General features: G+C 38.0%; 3 protein-coding genes across 7 annotated transcripts in view; 1 reads left to right on the top strand and 2 right to left on the bottom strand.

The window, feature by feature from the left end:
* The window catches only part of chek1 (checkpoint kinase 1), a 4,505-nt gene extending 2,009 nt beyond the window's left edge, over positions 1 to 2,496 (top strand). Inside the window, exons 6-13 of the mRNA XM_016526299.1 lie at positions 31 to 219; positions 305 to 409; positions 613 to 708; positions 799 to 880; positions 1,004 to 1,169; positions 1,427 to 1,558; positions 1,672 to 1,773; positions 1,976 to 2,496. Coding sequence (XP_016381785.1) covers positions 31 to 219; positions 305 to 409; positions 613 to 708; positions 799 to 880; positions 1,004 to 1,169; positions 1,427 to 1,558; positions 1,672 to 1,773; positions 1,976 to 2,068 — 965 coding nt within the window. The 3' untranslated portion in view covers positions 2,069 to 2,496. The remainder of the gene's footprint in view (positions 1 to 30; positions 220 to 304; positions 410 to 612; positions 709 to 798; positions 881 to 1,003; positions 1,170 to 1,426; positions 1,559 to 1,671; positions 1,774 to 1,975) is intronic.
* Positions 2,497 to 2,555: 59 nt separating this feature from the next.
* On the bottom strand, positions 2,556 to 8,237 carry LOC107719012 (V-set and immunoglobulin domain-containing protein 10-like). The gene is made up of 12 exons (XM_016526298.1): positions 8,168 to 8,237; positions 7,511 to 7,864; positions 6,809 to 7,087; positions 6,416 to 6,691; positions 5,440 to 5,697; positions 5,096 to 5,356; positions 4,718 to 5,008; positions 4,221 to 4,529; positions 3,512 to 3,634; positions 3,392 to 3,416; positions 3,212 to 3,318; positions 2,556 to 3,116 (listed from the first exon to the last, which is right to left on the bottom strand). Exons 1-12 carry the CDS (start codon positions 8,235 to 8,237, stop codon positions 3,016 to 3,018), a joined length of 2,454 nt encoding a protein of 817 aa, XP_016381784.1. The 3' UTR covers positions 2,556 to 3,015.
* Positions 8,238 to 11,007: 2,770 nt separating this feature from the next.
* Positions 11,008 to 16,735, bottom strand: part of LOC107718968 (nectin-1-like) — a 20,390-nt gene continuing 14,662 nt past the window's right edge. Inside the window, exons 6-8 of one of the 5 annotated variants that reach the window (XM_016526228.1) lie at positions 12,950 to 13,100; positions 12,134 to 12,200; positions 11,008 to 11,682 (exon numbers count right to left, since the gene is read on the bottom strand). In XM_016526228.1, coding sequence (XP_016381714.1) covers positions 11,449 to 11,682; positions 12,134 to 12,200; positions 12,950 to 13,100 — 452 coding nt within the window. In that variant the 3' untranslated portion in view covers positions 11,008 to 11,448. The other 4 variants (XM_016526229.1, XM_016526230.1, XR_001637477.1 and 1 more) reach the window with 4 other exon arrangements.

Below are 16,735 nucleotides of genomic sequence, written 5' to 3'. Positions count from 1 at the left end.
TATATATATCCTATTTATGTTTTCTCTCAGAGAATCTGAAGATTTCTGATTTCGGACTGGCTACCATGTTCCGCAACCGTGGCCGGGAGCGGGCATTGGCCCGTCTGTGTGGCACTCTGCCCTATGTTGCCCCTGAGCTGATGTCACGCTCAGCATTCCACGCTCAACCTGCGGACACTTGGGCTTGTGGCATTGTGCTCACTGCAATGTTAGCTGGAGGTAGGACAACAGTATTCAGTGTGTATCAGTCAGAGACTGCATCTTTGTGGAGAGTTTTGCTATTGTATACTGCATTTTTCCATAGAGTTACCATGGGACCAGCCGAGTGAAAACTGTCAGGAGTATTTGGATTGGCTAGAGAAGAAAATCTACCTCACACCCTGGAAGAAAATTGATGCTGTTCCACTGAGTAAGCTTCTTAAGAGTTATTTAATTCAGTATACTTCAGTATTTAATTGAATTTTCTTTCAGTGTTCAATTAGGCCAGACTTGTTGACTCTTTTGACTTGGGCCAGAAAGCAACCACCCAGGCCAGAACACCTACACAAATGCACAGAAACATGTTTAAAAACACCTGTGATGCTGAAGTTTTTTGTTTCATTTTCTTTTCAGGTCTGCTATCTAAGATATTACTGCATAATCCAGAGGACAGGTTCACCATTCCAGAAATTAAGAAACACCGCTGGTTTAGCAGAAGTTTCAAATCAGGTACTGCTTTCAAAGATCAGCACAGTAATTGTGATTGTGAGTCTTTCGAAAATGTTTGTGATTCTTTTGGATCTGAATTTTTGACCACAGCAGTAAAACGACAGAGTGAAACACCAGTAAACAAGATGCATAGGGCTGACTCTGAGCTCTCACAGTTGAGACGAAAAAACAGGTCAGTACGACAAATCAATACACAAGACAGCTGACTTGATATTTAGTACAAATACAAATTGTACAGTAAGTGCTGTATTATGGTCTAAGAAGCACATCCATCACTACCTGTGTGTTTCTGCAGTGATGAAAGAGCACAGATCTCCAGCTCTCAGCCTGAGCCGCAGGGATTGTGGGAGGAGAAGGAGGTTACGGTGCACACTGATGTCAGTGTCAGCTTTTCACAGCCTGCCTGTCCTGACCACATGCTGCTGGGCAGCCAACTGCTTGGCACACCGAGTGCCAGCCAGGTAACCTGTTCTATAAAATGAGTATCAGTTATAGTATGCTGAAGTATTTATTATGGCTCAGTTATTTCTGTCAGAAATATTTGCTCTTATTTCATAGTAATGTTTCAATTTTGTGTCACTCATATTGTTGTAATTTCGAATTATTAAACTAATTGGTTATGGGTAATTATTATTATATTTGTGTACCCATTCATTTAATGAATAATGGATTTTTGTTAAATACTTCAAAAAAAAAATGCTTGTTTATTTATTTTCAGAGCCCATGGCAGCGGTTGGTGAGAAGGATGACCAGGTTCTTTACTACGGTAAAGGCAGAAACATCTTGCATTGCTCTCCGTGATGCCTGTATTGCTATGGGTCACACGTGGAAACAGAGCTGCACCAATCAGGTAACTAGATAAAACAATCAGTTGTAACATTTAAAGCATTTGAAATCCTTGCACTAAATCTTGAGCCGTATAATGCACTGATCTTATCTCTTTTTCTCTCTTTTGATTCATAGGCAACAGTGTCCACAATTGATCGCCGCAATAACAAGCTGATCTTCATAGTGCACTTCCTGGAAATGGAGGAACGCATTTTAGTAGATTTCCGTCTGTCAAAGGTGAAAACAAGCCAAACCATTGAATTACTTCTATGCTATCATTACCATTAATTGCATATACTACACTATGATGATTCTAAATTAACTGCTCATAGAACTAAAACTAATATCAAAGAATCTTTGAGTGAAGAATAATATTTATACTATCATTGATATGAATAGTTAAGCTCTGTCTTCTCAAAACTATTCTTTCGTGTTCCAGGGCGACGGTTTGGAATTCAAGAGGATATTCCTGAAACTAAAACAGAAGCTGTCTGACATTATTAGTAACCAAAAGGTTTTGCCTTTGAATTGATGCGTCCACATTTTTACATGCAAAGTCTGCTTTCACACATGCGTACACAGGTACACTAAGTTTTATGATCGGGGAACGTGTTTAGATTTATGTTTGTAGTTGTATATGTCTGTTTTTCTGATTTGTGTGTGAAGGATTGAGGAGAAGCTGTCAAGAGGAGAAGCTATTAATTCGAGGTCCGTTACTTATGAAGAGAGGGTTTAATTTCTGCCCCTTAAAAAGATGTGAGATTCTGAATGTGAAAAACAAAATTGAAAATAAATCTGTCATTAATCATGCTGTTTGGCTTAGTCAGCTGTTTAAATTATAAAACGTAGAAAGGAAAAAAATGTAAAGATCTTTTTTTGGAGCATGTAACATGACCATAGTGCAACTTGCTTTAGACAGTTCAATGTCTAGAGAGAATTAAATAAACACCAGTAATGTTCCACCTTCATTTTATTAAGCGTTGGGAGTTCAGAAAAGAGTGCATTTTGCTGGCAAGGATCATTTGTTCAAAAATATCAAACTGTCATAGTTTATCTCATCCCATGTTATTTAGAAGCAGCTGAAATCAGTTTAGTTCATTGTAAATAGACACGTGGAAGGTGAATGCAAAGGTACTCAAGTAATGTGTTTATCGACGTAGAAAGATTGCTGAAAATGTGCTTTGTATTACCTCAGAAGTAAACAGTTAAATGTAGCAAAAATTATAACAATCCTGCTGTTAATTGACAACATTTGCTTGTATTTTAGTCAGTTTATTAGCTGACCTGGAGCTGTTATTGAAATGGGAGAGGCTTGCTAGTAAACTCTTAAATTGATATAAGTATAAAATTACATTCAACACACAAAAAAAATTCCTTTCTTTGTTTACTTCTATTGATGAAAATGTGTTTCTGATCCCCAAAGTGCATCATCCTGTAGTAAATGTATGGTAATAAACATGATTATGGTCAGCCTTGTGTTTAGCTTGAGGCCATGACAGTTATAGTTACGTTGACTGGCTCCTCGCCAGGGGGAAGGTTTGTAGGTGTTGCAGTTGGCCTTGGCAGTGCCATTGATGCCGCTACAAGAAAAAGTATTTTATTTTCATTGTTAAAGTGAAACATCATTTTGTTTTTGGTATGAGTTGGATGAACAAGTGTCAACAGCATGAGGTACCTGGACTAGCTGATTGGCTTGGCTGTCCTGTACCTCTCTCCCCCTCTGCTGTTCCACTAACCTCATCCTCGGGAAAGTTAATGTTCTCTCTAGACTGGCTGTTCTGCCTGAAAATCACAAATAGTATTAAAGTAGTAAAAAAAACAATCAAATAACTAAAATATCAATTGTTAAACATACCTTCCAAATATCAAGTCATGAAGCCCTGCAAAGTGTGAAAGTTGTATTAGCATGCAACCATGTTAGAGTGTTAACCAACCAATATTTGATTTCTTGTAACATTAAAGATGTGTAACTCACGTGAGTTATTGTTGCGGTTCCGTACCACATACATGAAGAGCAGTATAGTGATTATTGTTGCTATGATCATGCCCCCGATGGCTGCCCCAATCACAGCTGGGTAGGCATTGAAGGGAGGGTCGGCTGGAAGACAGCATACCTATTTCAGCTTCACAAAATCAGTGTCACAATTGCATAGTTTACCATGGCAATTGGACATTTTTTATAAGAGCTTACTTCATAATATTGTACAATTGTAATGTATATTACTGGTTTTTGGGAATAAGCTTAAACATTTGGGTTAAATCATTGTTTCAGCATTATTAGCATATACGATTATACGCACTTTCTTTAGAGGTAAGTTATCAGACAGAATGAGTAGATAAAGTAACCTCAGGAAAGATCAAAGGGCAAGTTAACAGGCAGATCATGTAAGAGGAAAGGATCAGAAGAATGTGTGGGTATGGAAGTGGTCAAGTGATTGTGCATTTCACCTGAATGGGCAACAAAATAAACAACAGCATTAGATTTTCAGTGGTAAAAAATAAAAATAAAATAGTAAAAAGGTAATTTCCGCAACAACAAAAAAACACTCCAATCTTAAACATTTTCTAACGGCATCGATTTATATCTGGACTTTCTTGGGTATTTTGATGTAAATGATTGTTATCCATGTTTAGATGTGCACTGATTATAACAGATATCCAATGCCCTTTGTAAGTGTTCTCACCTGGGCTCTTCATCTCTGAAGGGTTTCCAGTGGTGAGGTGGTTGATGGCAGTAACACGAAATGCATAGGTTCCGATGGGATCCAGATTGTTGATTTGGTAGAGTCGGGAATCTTGCTCTAGATCTACCAGTTTCTGCCAGGGAAGGTCGCTGTTTCTTTTTTTCACAGGATCAGGGAGCCTCTGGCGCTCGATAAAGAACCCGGTGAGGTCACCCTCGGTCTGGAGCTTCCACTCTAGGTCAACATCTGTCCTTTGACGACTGTTGTAAATAATCCTACTGATGCTTATATTTGGGGGCATTGGGTACCCTGAAACAGGTCGATTTAAAAAGTCAATCATATATATGTAAAACCAGTTAATATAACCAATGAGTGAGCTACTGGAGTTGAGAAAGACAGCATGCATCCTTGTGTTATCTACCTTGTATAGTATACCTGTGTATTATAAGTATCTCAAGTACTGAGATTATCAGTGTAATATTTACAGGCTTGCTTACTCTTCACCATCAGCATAATGGGGATCTCTGCCCCACCGACAGCATTGGTGGCTGAACACCAGTAATGGCCACTGTCTGTCTTGCTGTCCGTTTCCCGCACTGTCAAGTTGGTCCAGGCAGCAGCTCGCTCCAGGACGTACTTCTTAGGAATCTCATTCACGTGCTGTTTCAGGTTGTTGTACCAGGTGATCTCAGTGACGGGGTAGTTTCTACTCAAGATACAGGTGAGCTGGGCATCACTGCCCTCATAGACGGTCATCATACTGCGCTGGGTCACTAGGACTGGTGCCTCTAAAGACAGTAAAAAAAGACTGTTTTAAAAGGATTGTTTCACAGTTTAAAAAAAGTGCAGAAGAATAATAATCGACTCTTTCTTACCCAGTTTTAAAACACACTGTTTGGTCTCCTTAGCCAATGGATGTTTTGCATGGCATACAAAGTCTTTGCCACTGTAGGTAGCGCTTGACCGCAAAACCAGGATGTTTGCATTCTCCTCAGATGTGCCTTGCATGTTCACTAAGCTGGAGGCCCACCACACCAGGGCTCGAGGAAACCCACCTTCCCAGGAGCAGGATAGCATTAGGTACTCATTGTTTCGAGTTGCATATGCAGAACACTTTGGCTCACCGTAGGGCATCCCTGGGATCAAAAGAATGTACAAACTATTTACTGACCTTTTGTTGATCTCAAAGTGAACAAGGTGTTCTTGGTTTTACACTTACACGTTCTGACACTGCAGCTTGTGATTTCATTCGATGCGATGTGTGAGCCTTGGCACATGAAGATAGAGTTGTTTGCAGTCTCTTGACCTTTCTGAATCTTGGTGATGTTTGTGAGTCCCTCGCGCTCTTCTCCAAACACATATGGGGTCCATCTCAAAGAGGCTGCAGGGATACCGCCCTCCCAGGTACAGTGGAGGGCCAGGTCAGTGTGATTGTTAACTGGTAGGATTGAGCAAGTCGGAGCGCCATCTGGTGGATCTGTGGGAACAAAATCATTGTGTAACACAGGGCAGTGAAATGGATCTTAGGTAATTTGGGCCAATTTAGGAAACTGATAGAGGCAGAGAAGCTTTCTTGAAATTGAGCCAAACGAAGAGGTCAGATTAGGTGTCTATTATTTATCTACACAATGGTAACAGCTAGTCGACTTCTAGAAAGTTCAGGAGTACTGAAATACTGCATTGGTATCTGTTAAAAAACATCACCCATTAGGATAGGCCTTATCATTCTTGCTATAACTGAGCCAAATTTAAAATCATATCATGAGAAGGTGTTGCTGTGTTAGTATACAGTATTGGTGGGGTTGTTAGTACCCCGGTCAGTCAAGAATAGATGTACATTCAAGGAATGAAGGGAAGATTGAAGTGTTATGACAAAACAATACAAGGCCACCAGGCCTTTCTTGACTTGTCATAGCACAGAAACAATCACACCAGCTGTATACCTTCAGCTCTCAGAACTGTCCTTCACTTCCTCCAGATGCACGTCGACAATCGGCCACTCTGGAAGTCTGACACCTTTGTTTACGTAACTGTCTGTACCTTCGTGTGAGCGTGTTAGTGTGAAGGAAAAGGTGTAAGAGGAAGCAAAAGCAAGAAATTACAGAAGGAAACTTGAGGAAGCTATAGAAGGACAGGTTGAAGAAACAGCAAAGGTGGCCACCAGAATCCAGGCAGGGATTTGTGGGAGCACTCACAGTATACGGTGAGGGTGATGGTTTTCCTGGAGCGGGTGTTGAGGTAAGTGTTCTGAGCCAGGCATGCGTAGTGGCCCGTGTGCATACGCAGGATCCTTGTGATGGTGTACTGTGGACCCGTGAACACCTGGGAGTTATTGTAGAACCAGACGTACTGACTTGGGGGATTAGAAGAAGCTTGACACAGGAGAGAAACTGTCTCTCTTTCCAAGGCAGAATAACCCCGCTCCGTCACTGAAAAAGGGGTGACATCAATCTGAGGCTGGTCTGGACCAACTGAAAAAGAGCCATAGATTTTTACCTAGGATATTGCTTTTGAAATTGCACACACTAAAACGATATGATGCACCAAACTTTGTTGTGTATTTCAAAGAGTACTTGGGAGTCTCTTACAAATGGTGTCAAGCCAGACTCGGTCACTGCGCTGCTGGTTGACCTGGTTGCTGGCAATACACCTGTACCATCCAGTGTGATTTCGGTTGACATCAGTGACATTAAATCGGTTGTCATCATAGATCTCGGCTACGGTGGTGAGCTGGCTTTCCCGGCTCTCCTGTTCCCATATGTAATTAATAGGCCCCGTGCCATTCTCCAGGCCACAGCGCATGATCACTGACGTGCCCTCCACTGGTGAAGAGTCGCTCATCACAATGTAAGGATTGGTCACAGGCACTATTAAAATAATTACAAAATGGAGCCTCGTTACTGATAAACCATGAAAGAGTGGCTGCAAAATATGCTAACTTTACTAGCACAACTTAAACAATAAAAAAGTTAATGTTGTTTCAGTTAAACCTTTTCTTTGTTTCCTTTTTTTGTTTCTTTCTGTTGGAAATTACCTTTACATTTATTCATTTAACAGATGGCAACATCAGACAGTTCATGCCAATATCATTATAAGTTATACTTAACCAGTTATACTTAACTAGCAATATAACAACAATAGTTTTGATGTATATGCTAGTTAAGAAGAACATATGCTGGTAATTTAGGGTTTCTGCACCACCCTAAATGTCAGGGCCAACCTAAATAAACCTTGAACTTAGTCAGCCATTGTTCAAATCAGTACTTATACATCCCCTGATTACCACTGACCTAAAACGCGCAGAAATACGTAGTAGTAATACAGCTTGGCTCCTTCAGGGGTATCATACAGTGCCTGGCAGGTATACACTCCTTCTGCAGCCAGAGGAAGCTTCTCAATGGACAGAGAGGCGCTGTTGCTGATTACTGTCAGATTACCCAAGTCATTGGCTAATTTCTGTATTTTAGGACCCTTCCCAAAGTTGTACACTATGGCACGGATGGTGTCTGTGCCTGGTTTGGTGAAGCCCCAGATGAAGACATCGGGCAAGGTAGGGCCACACTCCAAGATCACTCCACGTCCCACCACGCCATTGGTTCTGGTCTCACTGTATACCACCTGCCCCGGGTCCAAGATCTCTACGCCTGGAAGAGCACACACAAAATTTCGAAGGTGGCATTGCTCCAAGTTATTATTAGCATTGATTAAGTTACAAAGGGTACATTATGAGCGGATTTCTTTCCACTTGCATTTTGACAGTGTGAATATATATAATTTTCCTCATTTTGGTCTGCAAACACTAAAAAAATCCACAAATCAGAGTCTGAACAAGAAAACAAATACTTCCAATCAAGTTGTACAGTTAACAAATATATGATTGGAAGTATTGGTTGACAGCACTGAACAGAATATTAAAAAATATTAAAAATGGTTGTTGATATTCTTACCTTGAAGGTAGAGGGGTAGAAATAAAACAGCCAGGCAACTGAAATGCACCCCTAAAACTCTGTGGACCATGGTGCCATGACTCTCATATCCAATGCATTGACCAAGATGTAAAAAAGCACAATAACCGTCTCCAAAATAAGAATAAAAAAATATATAGAGAAATATTCAATAAATATTATGTGACCTCTCTGAGCTTATGATTACTGCCGAAGTCCACAAGCTCAATGAGAGAAAGAGGCAACTGAGTCTTTCTAAACTGATTTGGCTTGAATAATTCACAAACCTCTGTGTACAAGAATACAGTGGAGTGGAGTAGAAAGGTTTAGGATGACACAATGATAGCTGTGTCTCATATATTATTGAAGGTGGCGGGATGGATGGCCGTTCTTGCATTCCATCACCCATAGTGAGAAAGAAAAAACTTCTGATACATGCTGAGTTCCAACACAATGATTTATTCTCTTATATAAATAAAAAACATGTGCTAATAATAAATAACAGTCTTATAGCACTAACGAATTCAGTAAGTTGTTTCAGTAAGACATCTTTTTCATCAATCTGGATTTGGTTACTATCCACGCAATCCATGTCTAACTACCAAAATGTTTTAATGCACACTGCATATAAATGTAGGTTGTGGCAAATGTGCAATTAAAAAATTTGGATTCCAGGGTTAGTTAGCCAGGTTCACAGCCTGAGGAGATGCACTTTAATCACAGATCCTGGCTCTTCTCTGAGCTCATCCCTCTCTGGGTTTGAGGTCAGAATTATACTAGTGTGTGTGTGTGTTTCCATCCATGACAGCTCAGCCAAGCAGAGGAAACAGAGTGCTCCCTACATTCATTCATGAGTTTCTCATGTTACACTTGCATAAACACACCAGGTAGGACAGTTAAGAATGCAAGGGTGCACACCCATATACTGTACACAGATGCCAATGAAAATGATTATATGATAGATATGACATGACCATTGTGTATGCATACAAATCTGTATTTTTGTTGAACATTTGTGAACATTTGTTTGAATGCCATGCATTAGATTAGTGTGATTTTTGTGGCTGTAGTAGGCAGTTCCCCTCAGAGTAACCACAGATAGCAGTTCATCACATTAATCATGAACATGCTCCACTAACGTTTCACTATCTCAGTGTCTAAAATAGTATGGATATTATAGTTTTAAACATGAGATCTATTGTTTTATTCATTTAAATCTATCCATTTAAAACCCTTTTGTTTATGTGTGTGTTGTATTTCTTTAAATTAACCTATAATTGATTTGATATTTTGTTATCTAATGCAATGACATTCAAAAGTTTTCATCTTTGAGGTTCTGATACAAGTTTTATAGAAGTTTTATCGGTCTGAGCACAAGAAGTTTACAGCTGCTTCACTGCTCACACACTCATACAAATAGTTCATAATCTGATTTCTGTCATGACAACTCTCGGAGGGATTGGCATGGTAATGTACATGACAATGTTAATGTATTTGGTCTTGGCAGAATAGATCTGCTACGCTGCTGCTGCGGCAGAGCAAGTACCGAGACTTGCTACTGCCAATACATCCACAACATGCTGCTGTGAGCATGTAAGAAATACTGCTGCTGCACATATAACACATATGAATAACCCCCATATAGCATACATGAAGCACTCCGTAGCAGATCTATAAAGTTGGAGCTGGGGAAGGTGGAGGGTTTCTGAAGTGTGCTGCCAACTGCTACAGCAAACAAAAGCCAGGTATTTGAATATTGAGCAGCGAGCTCATTGGCTACAGGAGAACAGGAGAGAACCAATCAGCTGCCGTGTGACAATGATGTCACCAGGTCAGATTGAGCTAGACCTATCGGACTGTGCCATCTAGAGTTTCATGCTAGAACTCTGTATTTATGTGATTAGCGCAAATCAGTTCTGTAACCAGACAAACCAGCTGTGATCTGTGATGTTATGTTCACACCAGATGGCATACAGTATGTCATGTATATTAAATGCAATCTATAAATAGGTTTAATCAGATTACTATTTCATTATAAATATTGTGTAATCATCACAATCACTTCCTTATAACGTTTTGTATCGCATTGCATCATCATATCCTGCAAAACTGCAAGAAGAATATTCAAACTTATCAGTTATAATCAGACATACTAAACCTAAAAAAAAAATATTGAAGCCAATGTTTATTTATATATTTATGTATTTATTAGTAGAAAAAAATAACCAAAAAATCACAAGTGGTTAAAATAATTAAATATTACATCATTAACAGCTTATTCAATACCATATGGTCACTGTAACAACACACAAATACATAAAATGTAATCCATCACATTTTTGCACACTTTCTTGTGCTCTATACACTATATAAATGCAACTTACATGGTGATTAGAATTGCAGTGCATGGATGAACTTTGTACCATTGTGCATGAATGTCACAAAGCATAATGTAAACAATAATAAAGGACAATTGACCAAAGAGATTCACAGTTCTACATAAATACTTCCTGGAATTTGCTGGTGTGCATGTAAAAAAAAAAAAAAAACCTCTCACATATATATACAGCATATATAGTTTAAAGATGCAAAGAAATATGAATAATGATTATTTTGTGAAGTATTGGTCAGATCATGTGATTGTTGCAAGTTTCACTAATTACAAAAGCAGCAAAAAGACCCATTTTAATAAAACACAATTAAATACAGTAGTAAATATTATAAAACATTTTTTACATATGTTTATTTATTTTTTATTTTTTTAAATAAGATTTTAAAAATACATTAATTTAATTATTTAATTATTTTAATTACATTTAACATTTTTCAAGAATTTAGCTGGGGAAATATATTTTTACTGCTACAATGTTATTGTCGCAAGTTTACTATTACGAAAGCAGCAAAAAGACCTGTTCACAAATACAGTGGAAATCCCAAATGACATAAAACATTGGAGTGATGCATAATTGTACAGAATACAATAAACAATATGGGTCTATTGTAAATGGGGTGTACGGACCACCGACCTACTTTAAGACAATGAGAATCAGATTTATTCTGTACATTGATCCCGAATCTACTCTGCTTTAATCTGTAATTGTTTGCAGATTTATTCTAAGCAATATTATTATCAAAAATTGAAAATATTCATGCAAATCCAATTATGCTTGGAGAATAATATATATTTTTAAAAGATCTATTCAGAAAGAACACAATAAAAAAAGTAGCTACACAATGACCAGAGCAATTGAAGACAGAAAAGAGACAAGAGGTCACAAATGTATTTATACATACTGCTCTTTAGGGAAGGTGTATGAAGAGACGGGGCCGGGGGGTGTGGGGTACGTGAATATGGCGGTCTTGTTACCGTGCTGAGTGTAGGGATTTTGGGGCAGAAAGGTCAGAGGAGGTTGAATGGGAGGAGAGTGTTGCTCCAGATAATCCTCTTTGTTACACGCCAAACGGTAACTCACGTAGTCGGCCGTGTTTGGGAGCTCATCATAGAACCTCCCGGGGCTCTGTGGGGACAAAGATACAAGGTCAGATAGAGAGAACGAGAGAATGAGCGCTGTGCATATTTAATGAGCACACTCAGGCACGCGGCTGACACTGTCACCCTGATATTACACATGCTGGTGCAGACACAATAAAGTTTGGACCTTTTTTCCAATTCAGAATACATTAATGTTTCAAAAGTAGCAAAGTTCAAGGAAGTTATACAGAGTTATTGCTAAAACATACTCTGAGATAATTAACTATTAGGACTCAACAGGGAGAACGTTTTCTTCTCCAGTAGGAGGCGCTCTCTGCTCACTATATCAGTGAGGCCAGAGGCAATTCAGGTTTATCATTAAAGCCTCAGTACCTCTATTCAGGTCGGTAGCCAGACCATGGTGCATTAGTGCATCTTATCATCTGATAAAATGGCCCTCACTGGTGTTTCTGTGGCTTTACTGAGTGCTCTCTTACCTGGAAGTCATCAGCTGCCCTCTTTTTAGACGAGGAAGGCTTTTTGTGGGCAGGAGAACAACTATCTCTGCAACAATAGAGAGGGAGAGATAGAGTCTTAACTAAAACAATGCCATAAAACAACTACAGGCTGGTTGCATTTTGTTTTATGTCCCAGAATGTTTAGAAATTTTACTAAAACCACACCATAACATTGAAAAAAATAATGCATTTTACCTATAAGCTTAGTTATATCTAATATGATTATATAATTTTAGCTTTGGCATAATTCATTGTCCAATAACGTAAAAGACTAAAACGAAAATGTTAAAAGTCATAAACAATATTACATGCATATATACATACATTATAACATTGCATTTAACATATATTTTTTAAAAATATTTTTCCTATTATGTGTATAATACTAATAATGTAAAACAATAATATATACATTACATTAAACACACATTTTACATGTTAGTTACATAATATTTATTTATTAACATTAAAAACAAATACATAAACGATACAAAATATAAAAATGAATATTAATAAAACAATAATTATATTATATATAAGCACATATGCATATGTTTTAAATATTAATTAAAATATATATTATTAAATAAATATGATTAAATAATATGAAATAAAAATTTAATATAAAAAATATTACATCCAATGTTTTGCAAAATTTAGCTAGGTCAATAACTGAGGTATAAGAAAATTTGCTTTGTAGACACTTTAGTCATTACTTAGGCCTCAATAAAGAAATCTCAGAATTTTATACATGTATCCTTGCAAATGTAGCATTTTAATGCGTTAAATACTTACGAGTCATTGTCTGACCCTGTGTGTTTGTGCCGCTGTTGTTTTTTGACCAAATATATTGTGCCAGCTATACTGAGGATGATGCCCAGTGCAATCACCCATCCAAGGACACCCATCACCCTCTCTGAGGTGCTCAGTGGCTGGGGTTTCTCTGCTGGAAAAATACATGTTGGGAATCTCCTTGCTAATTCCACCATATACACTACATAACACATCACGTTAACTTACATCACATTTTAATACTCTGTTGTACTTAAGTATTCAAACCTGACATGCCTCTGAAACATGTTTCCTCTCTAACATTAACGAGAATAGCTCTATTGTACGGCCCTAGTCCTATTGTTTTGTGTTGATGAGAAAAAAAACCACACATCCGGCTCACATGACCTTCTTTTCTGCAAACTCATACCAACAAATGGAGCTGCCATGGAAGGGATTCATGGGAGATTTCCCTTAGGTCTCTGTGTACATAAAACAACAATGATGTAAATGCCAACTAGGGGATTTGGATTTGTTGTGGGGTGCTCTAATGGCTGTAAAAGAGATGTTAATGGCATAATGTGTCCACTCGAAACAGACAATACCCAACCTCAAATAAGTGACTGACACCACAAAGAATGTCCTGATCAGATGACCCCAAACGAACCACTTGAATTGCTCTGCTTGGAAAATTGTGCTTGTTCATTTATTGATTCTGATATATCATAAGCAAAACATTATTCATAATCAGACAAAGAAAACTTTAAATTTTATCTTGCCTATCTTAACTGACTTGATATATACATTTTTATTTATTTCAGCAGAGAATTCACAAGACTTATTAACACTTGTGCTTTCACAATAAATACAAATAACAGGAGAACAGCAAACACAAACACTGTATATCTGAATATGTTGGTCTTGGCAGCATAATCAAGTTTAACACAAAGGAAACAAAAACACATCAAGTGTTTCCTGAATAAATTAAGCAACGTTAACAAAATTATGTGTTTTACAAACTATACTGAACCAACAGGGCATTTTCTATCATTATTGTGAAAATGACCTTTTTGCTGCTTTCTAGAAGAGATTTACAAATGAAGAAACTCATAAATCTTTCCAATTAGCATAAAACACAATGTATTACAAATTTTACAGCAAATCATATGGAAGTACATTAGCTGAACACCACCTGCAAAAGACCAATATAACATTCAACCAGTTTGTTCCTCAGTGTCACTAAAATGAAATTATTTAGCATTTTTTAAAAGCACTTATATAGTAGCCTACAATGTTCCTATATCATCTTAAATAACTTCAAATATCAAACATGAACTCATATTGTAGATTGCAGCCACTCAGACATGCAGTAAAATCACTGACTCTTGAAAGCTACAGTCACTGATTATTTGCGTGATTATCTATGTTCATATTCTTTACAGGTGGTATTTGACTACTGCAGTGCAGGGAAGTACAGTTTATTGTACTGTATTATGAAACCTGTGATTAAAGCAGCCAGAAATTCTGTTTCAATAAAAAAAACACAATATCTGACAAAACAAGGCAATGTTTCCATGAATCATGCACAAAAATATGCACACAGTGTAAGACTTTCACAGTTTATAGGTTATAGTGAAGTTTCAACTGCTCTCAAGTAAACACTATCCCGAGGCAAAAATTCTTTCTCAATACAACGGCACTGTCAAGACATGTATTCTCTTCCAAACAAACGCCTAGATTATGTTAGAGATATTTGGCTACCTCTGTTCCAAAACCTAGTGAGCCAACATCCCAAAACGTAATGGAAAATAACTGATTTAGGACACCAACCTATGTAGAAACTCGGTGTGCCATGTAAATAGTGCTAGAGAACACAAATCACAATCGATTTCAATAAAGTTTGAAGTTAGCATGTTGCTAAGCAAACAGCACAATAGTCTATATGCATAAACACTCAGCACAGAACACAACACACAACTGATGTCAATATAGTTTGAAGTTAGCATGTTGCTAAGGTAACAGCACTGGTACAAAATTACTGAACAATACAACAGTGACCAATTTGGGATGCCAACACATGTAGAAGTGTGTCACAGCAGGGGAGAACGCAATTCACAACTGATTCCAATACAGTTTGAAGTTAGCATATTGCTAAGCTAACAGCACTGTTACAAAACCTAGTGAGCCAACATCCCAAAACGTAATGGAAAATAACTGATTTAGAACACCAACCTATGTAGAATTAGTAATTAGTACTTTGTACTGAAGAACACAAATCACAATCAACTTAATCGACTAGAGTTTGAAGTTAGCCTGTTGCTAAGCTCTCAGCACAATACTCCATTGGCATAAACATAAACAAATATTTGGTAAAATTAATGTAATGTAATGTAATTAATTACATTGAAAGATGTACATCACTACTTTTAAGAAATACAACTTAGAATTGCATAATAAAACTTAAATGACACTATCTTAGATTTGTTTTTTTCCCTCTGAGCTTGCTGCAGTGTATTATGGGACAGTCTTCTATGTGAGAGATTGAAATGCTGATTTAGAATTTGGCTAAAATTAGGCATTTCAAGAGGCAGCATAATTATGCAAATAACTATGCATAATTCGATGGATGCCGTAAACAGCTCGCTAGATTTTGAAACAGAGACATTTTATCAGGCAAAGTCATTGGTCAATCTCCAAACATCCATCATCAGTTTGGATTTTCATGTCAACAATGTCCTCTAGGTGAATCGAATCCATTGTCAGTTTGGATCCCAAAGCCTGCTTCAACAGGAAGGAGATGGCAAGGAACGAGAAGATAGTGGAAAAGGACCATGCTGAGAAGCTCAAAGTCTTGAGTTCTACACATACCACTCTTCTTTAGAGATGACAGAGCCGTCCATCTGAGGAATCATGTCCACTGAGACCTCCACCTCAGATCCATAATCATAAATGTAAGTCTGCTCGCTACGTTCGCATCTCTCATGGTCCTCGATCAGTCCTGTGTGGTAGGCCTTCATCCCGCTGTCATGGCAGCTGTGGAACTCCTGAATGCTTCTTCCTAAGATACTGGAGCCTCTGTACATTTCCAGCTTCTTCTCTTCATCTGAGTCTTCGGAGAAGGTCAGACTGTGAGGTAGCGAGGGGTGTGATGGCGCACTGCCAGCCTTGCTGTAACCATTTCCAAGGATTTGCTTCTTGGTACTGTAATCTCCTTTAAACATGCATCTCCGGCGATAGCAAAACACTACCAGGAGCGTAATGGTGGCCAACAGCACTGTGCCACAAACAACAGCTCCACCAATGATGGCACCTGCTTGCTGTGGCTCCTGAGACACCTCGTGTGGGTGGCTAGGGAATTCTGGGTAAGGAAAGAGATCACCCCCATTAAGTATAACAATATGGGGTTGTTAAAGAACTTGTGAACAGTTTTCTTTCCTGTGTTGGCATATTTCCTTTTGAAACAGGAAGTGAGGTATGGGAACATATCAAAGGGCTTGTATCTTTTTTATACAGCCCATAGGCTGTTACACTACCATTCAAAAGTTAAGGGATGGAAGTTTTTTTTATTTTTTGTAATATTAAAAAAAAATATATATATATATATATTTTTCCCATTTAGGATGTGGTTTGTAGCCCTGATGCAAATGAACCTGGGGTTTATTGTAGCTGCTAGTGCCTGCTTAAAAAAAATAGATGCAAACCATAATCTCAATATTGATTCAGCATCTTTTTTTTTAAAGTTTATTTGTACAGCGCTTTTCACGATACAAATCGTTGCAAAGCAACTTTACAGCAAATTAAGTTTCTACA

Source organism: Sinocyclocheilus rhinocerous, unplaced genomic scaffold, assembly GCF_001515625.1.
Source record: "Sinocyclocheilus rhinocerous isolate Xijiao unplaced genomic scaffold, SAMN03320098_v1.1 scaffold753, whole genome shotgun sequence".
Classification (NCBI taxonomy): domain Eukaryota; kingdom Metazoa; phylum Chordata; class Actinopteri; order Cypriniformes; family Cyprinidae; genus Sinocyclocheilus; species Sinocyclocheilus rhinocerous.
Note: the sequence above shows the minus strand (reverse complement) of the source record. Positions and strands in the feature narration are given on the sequence as shown.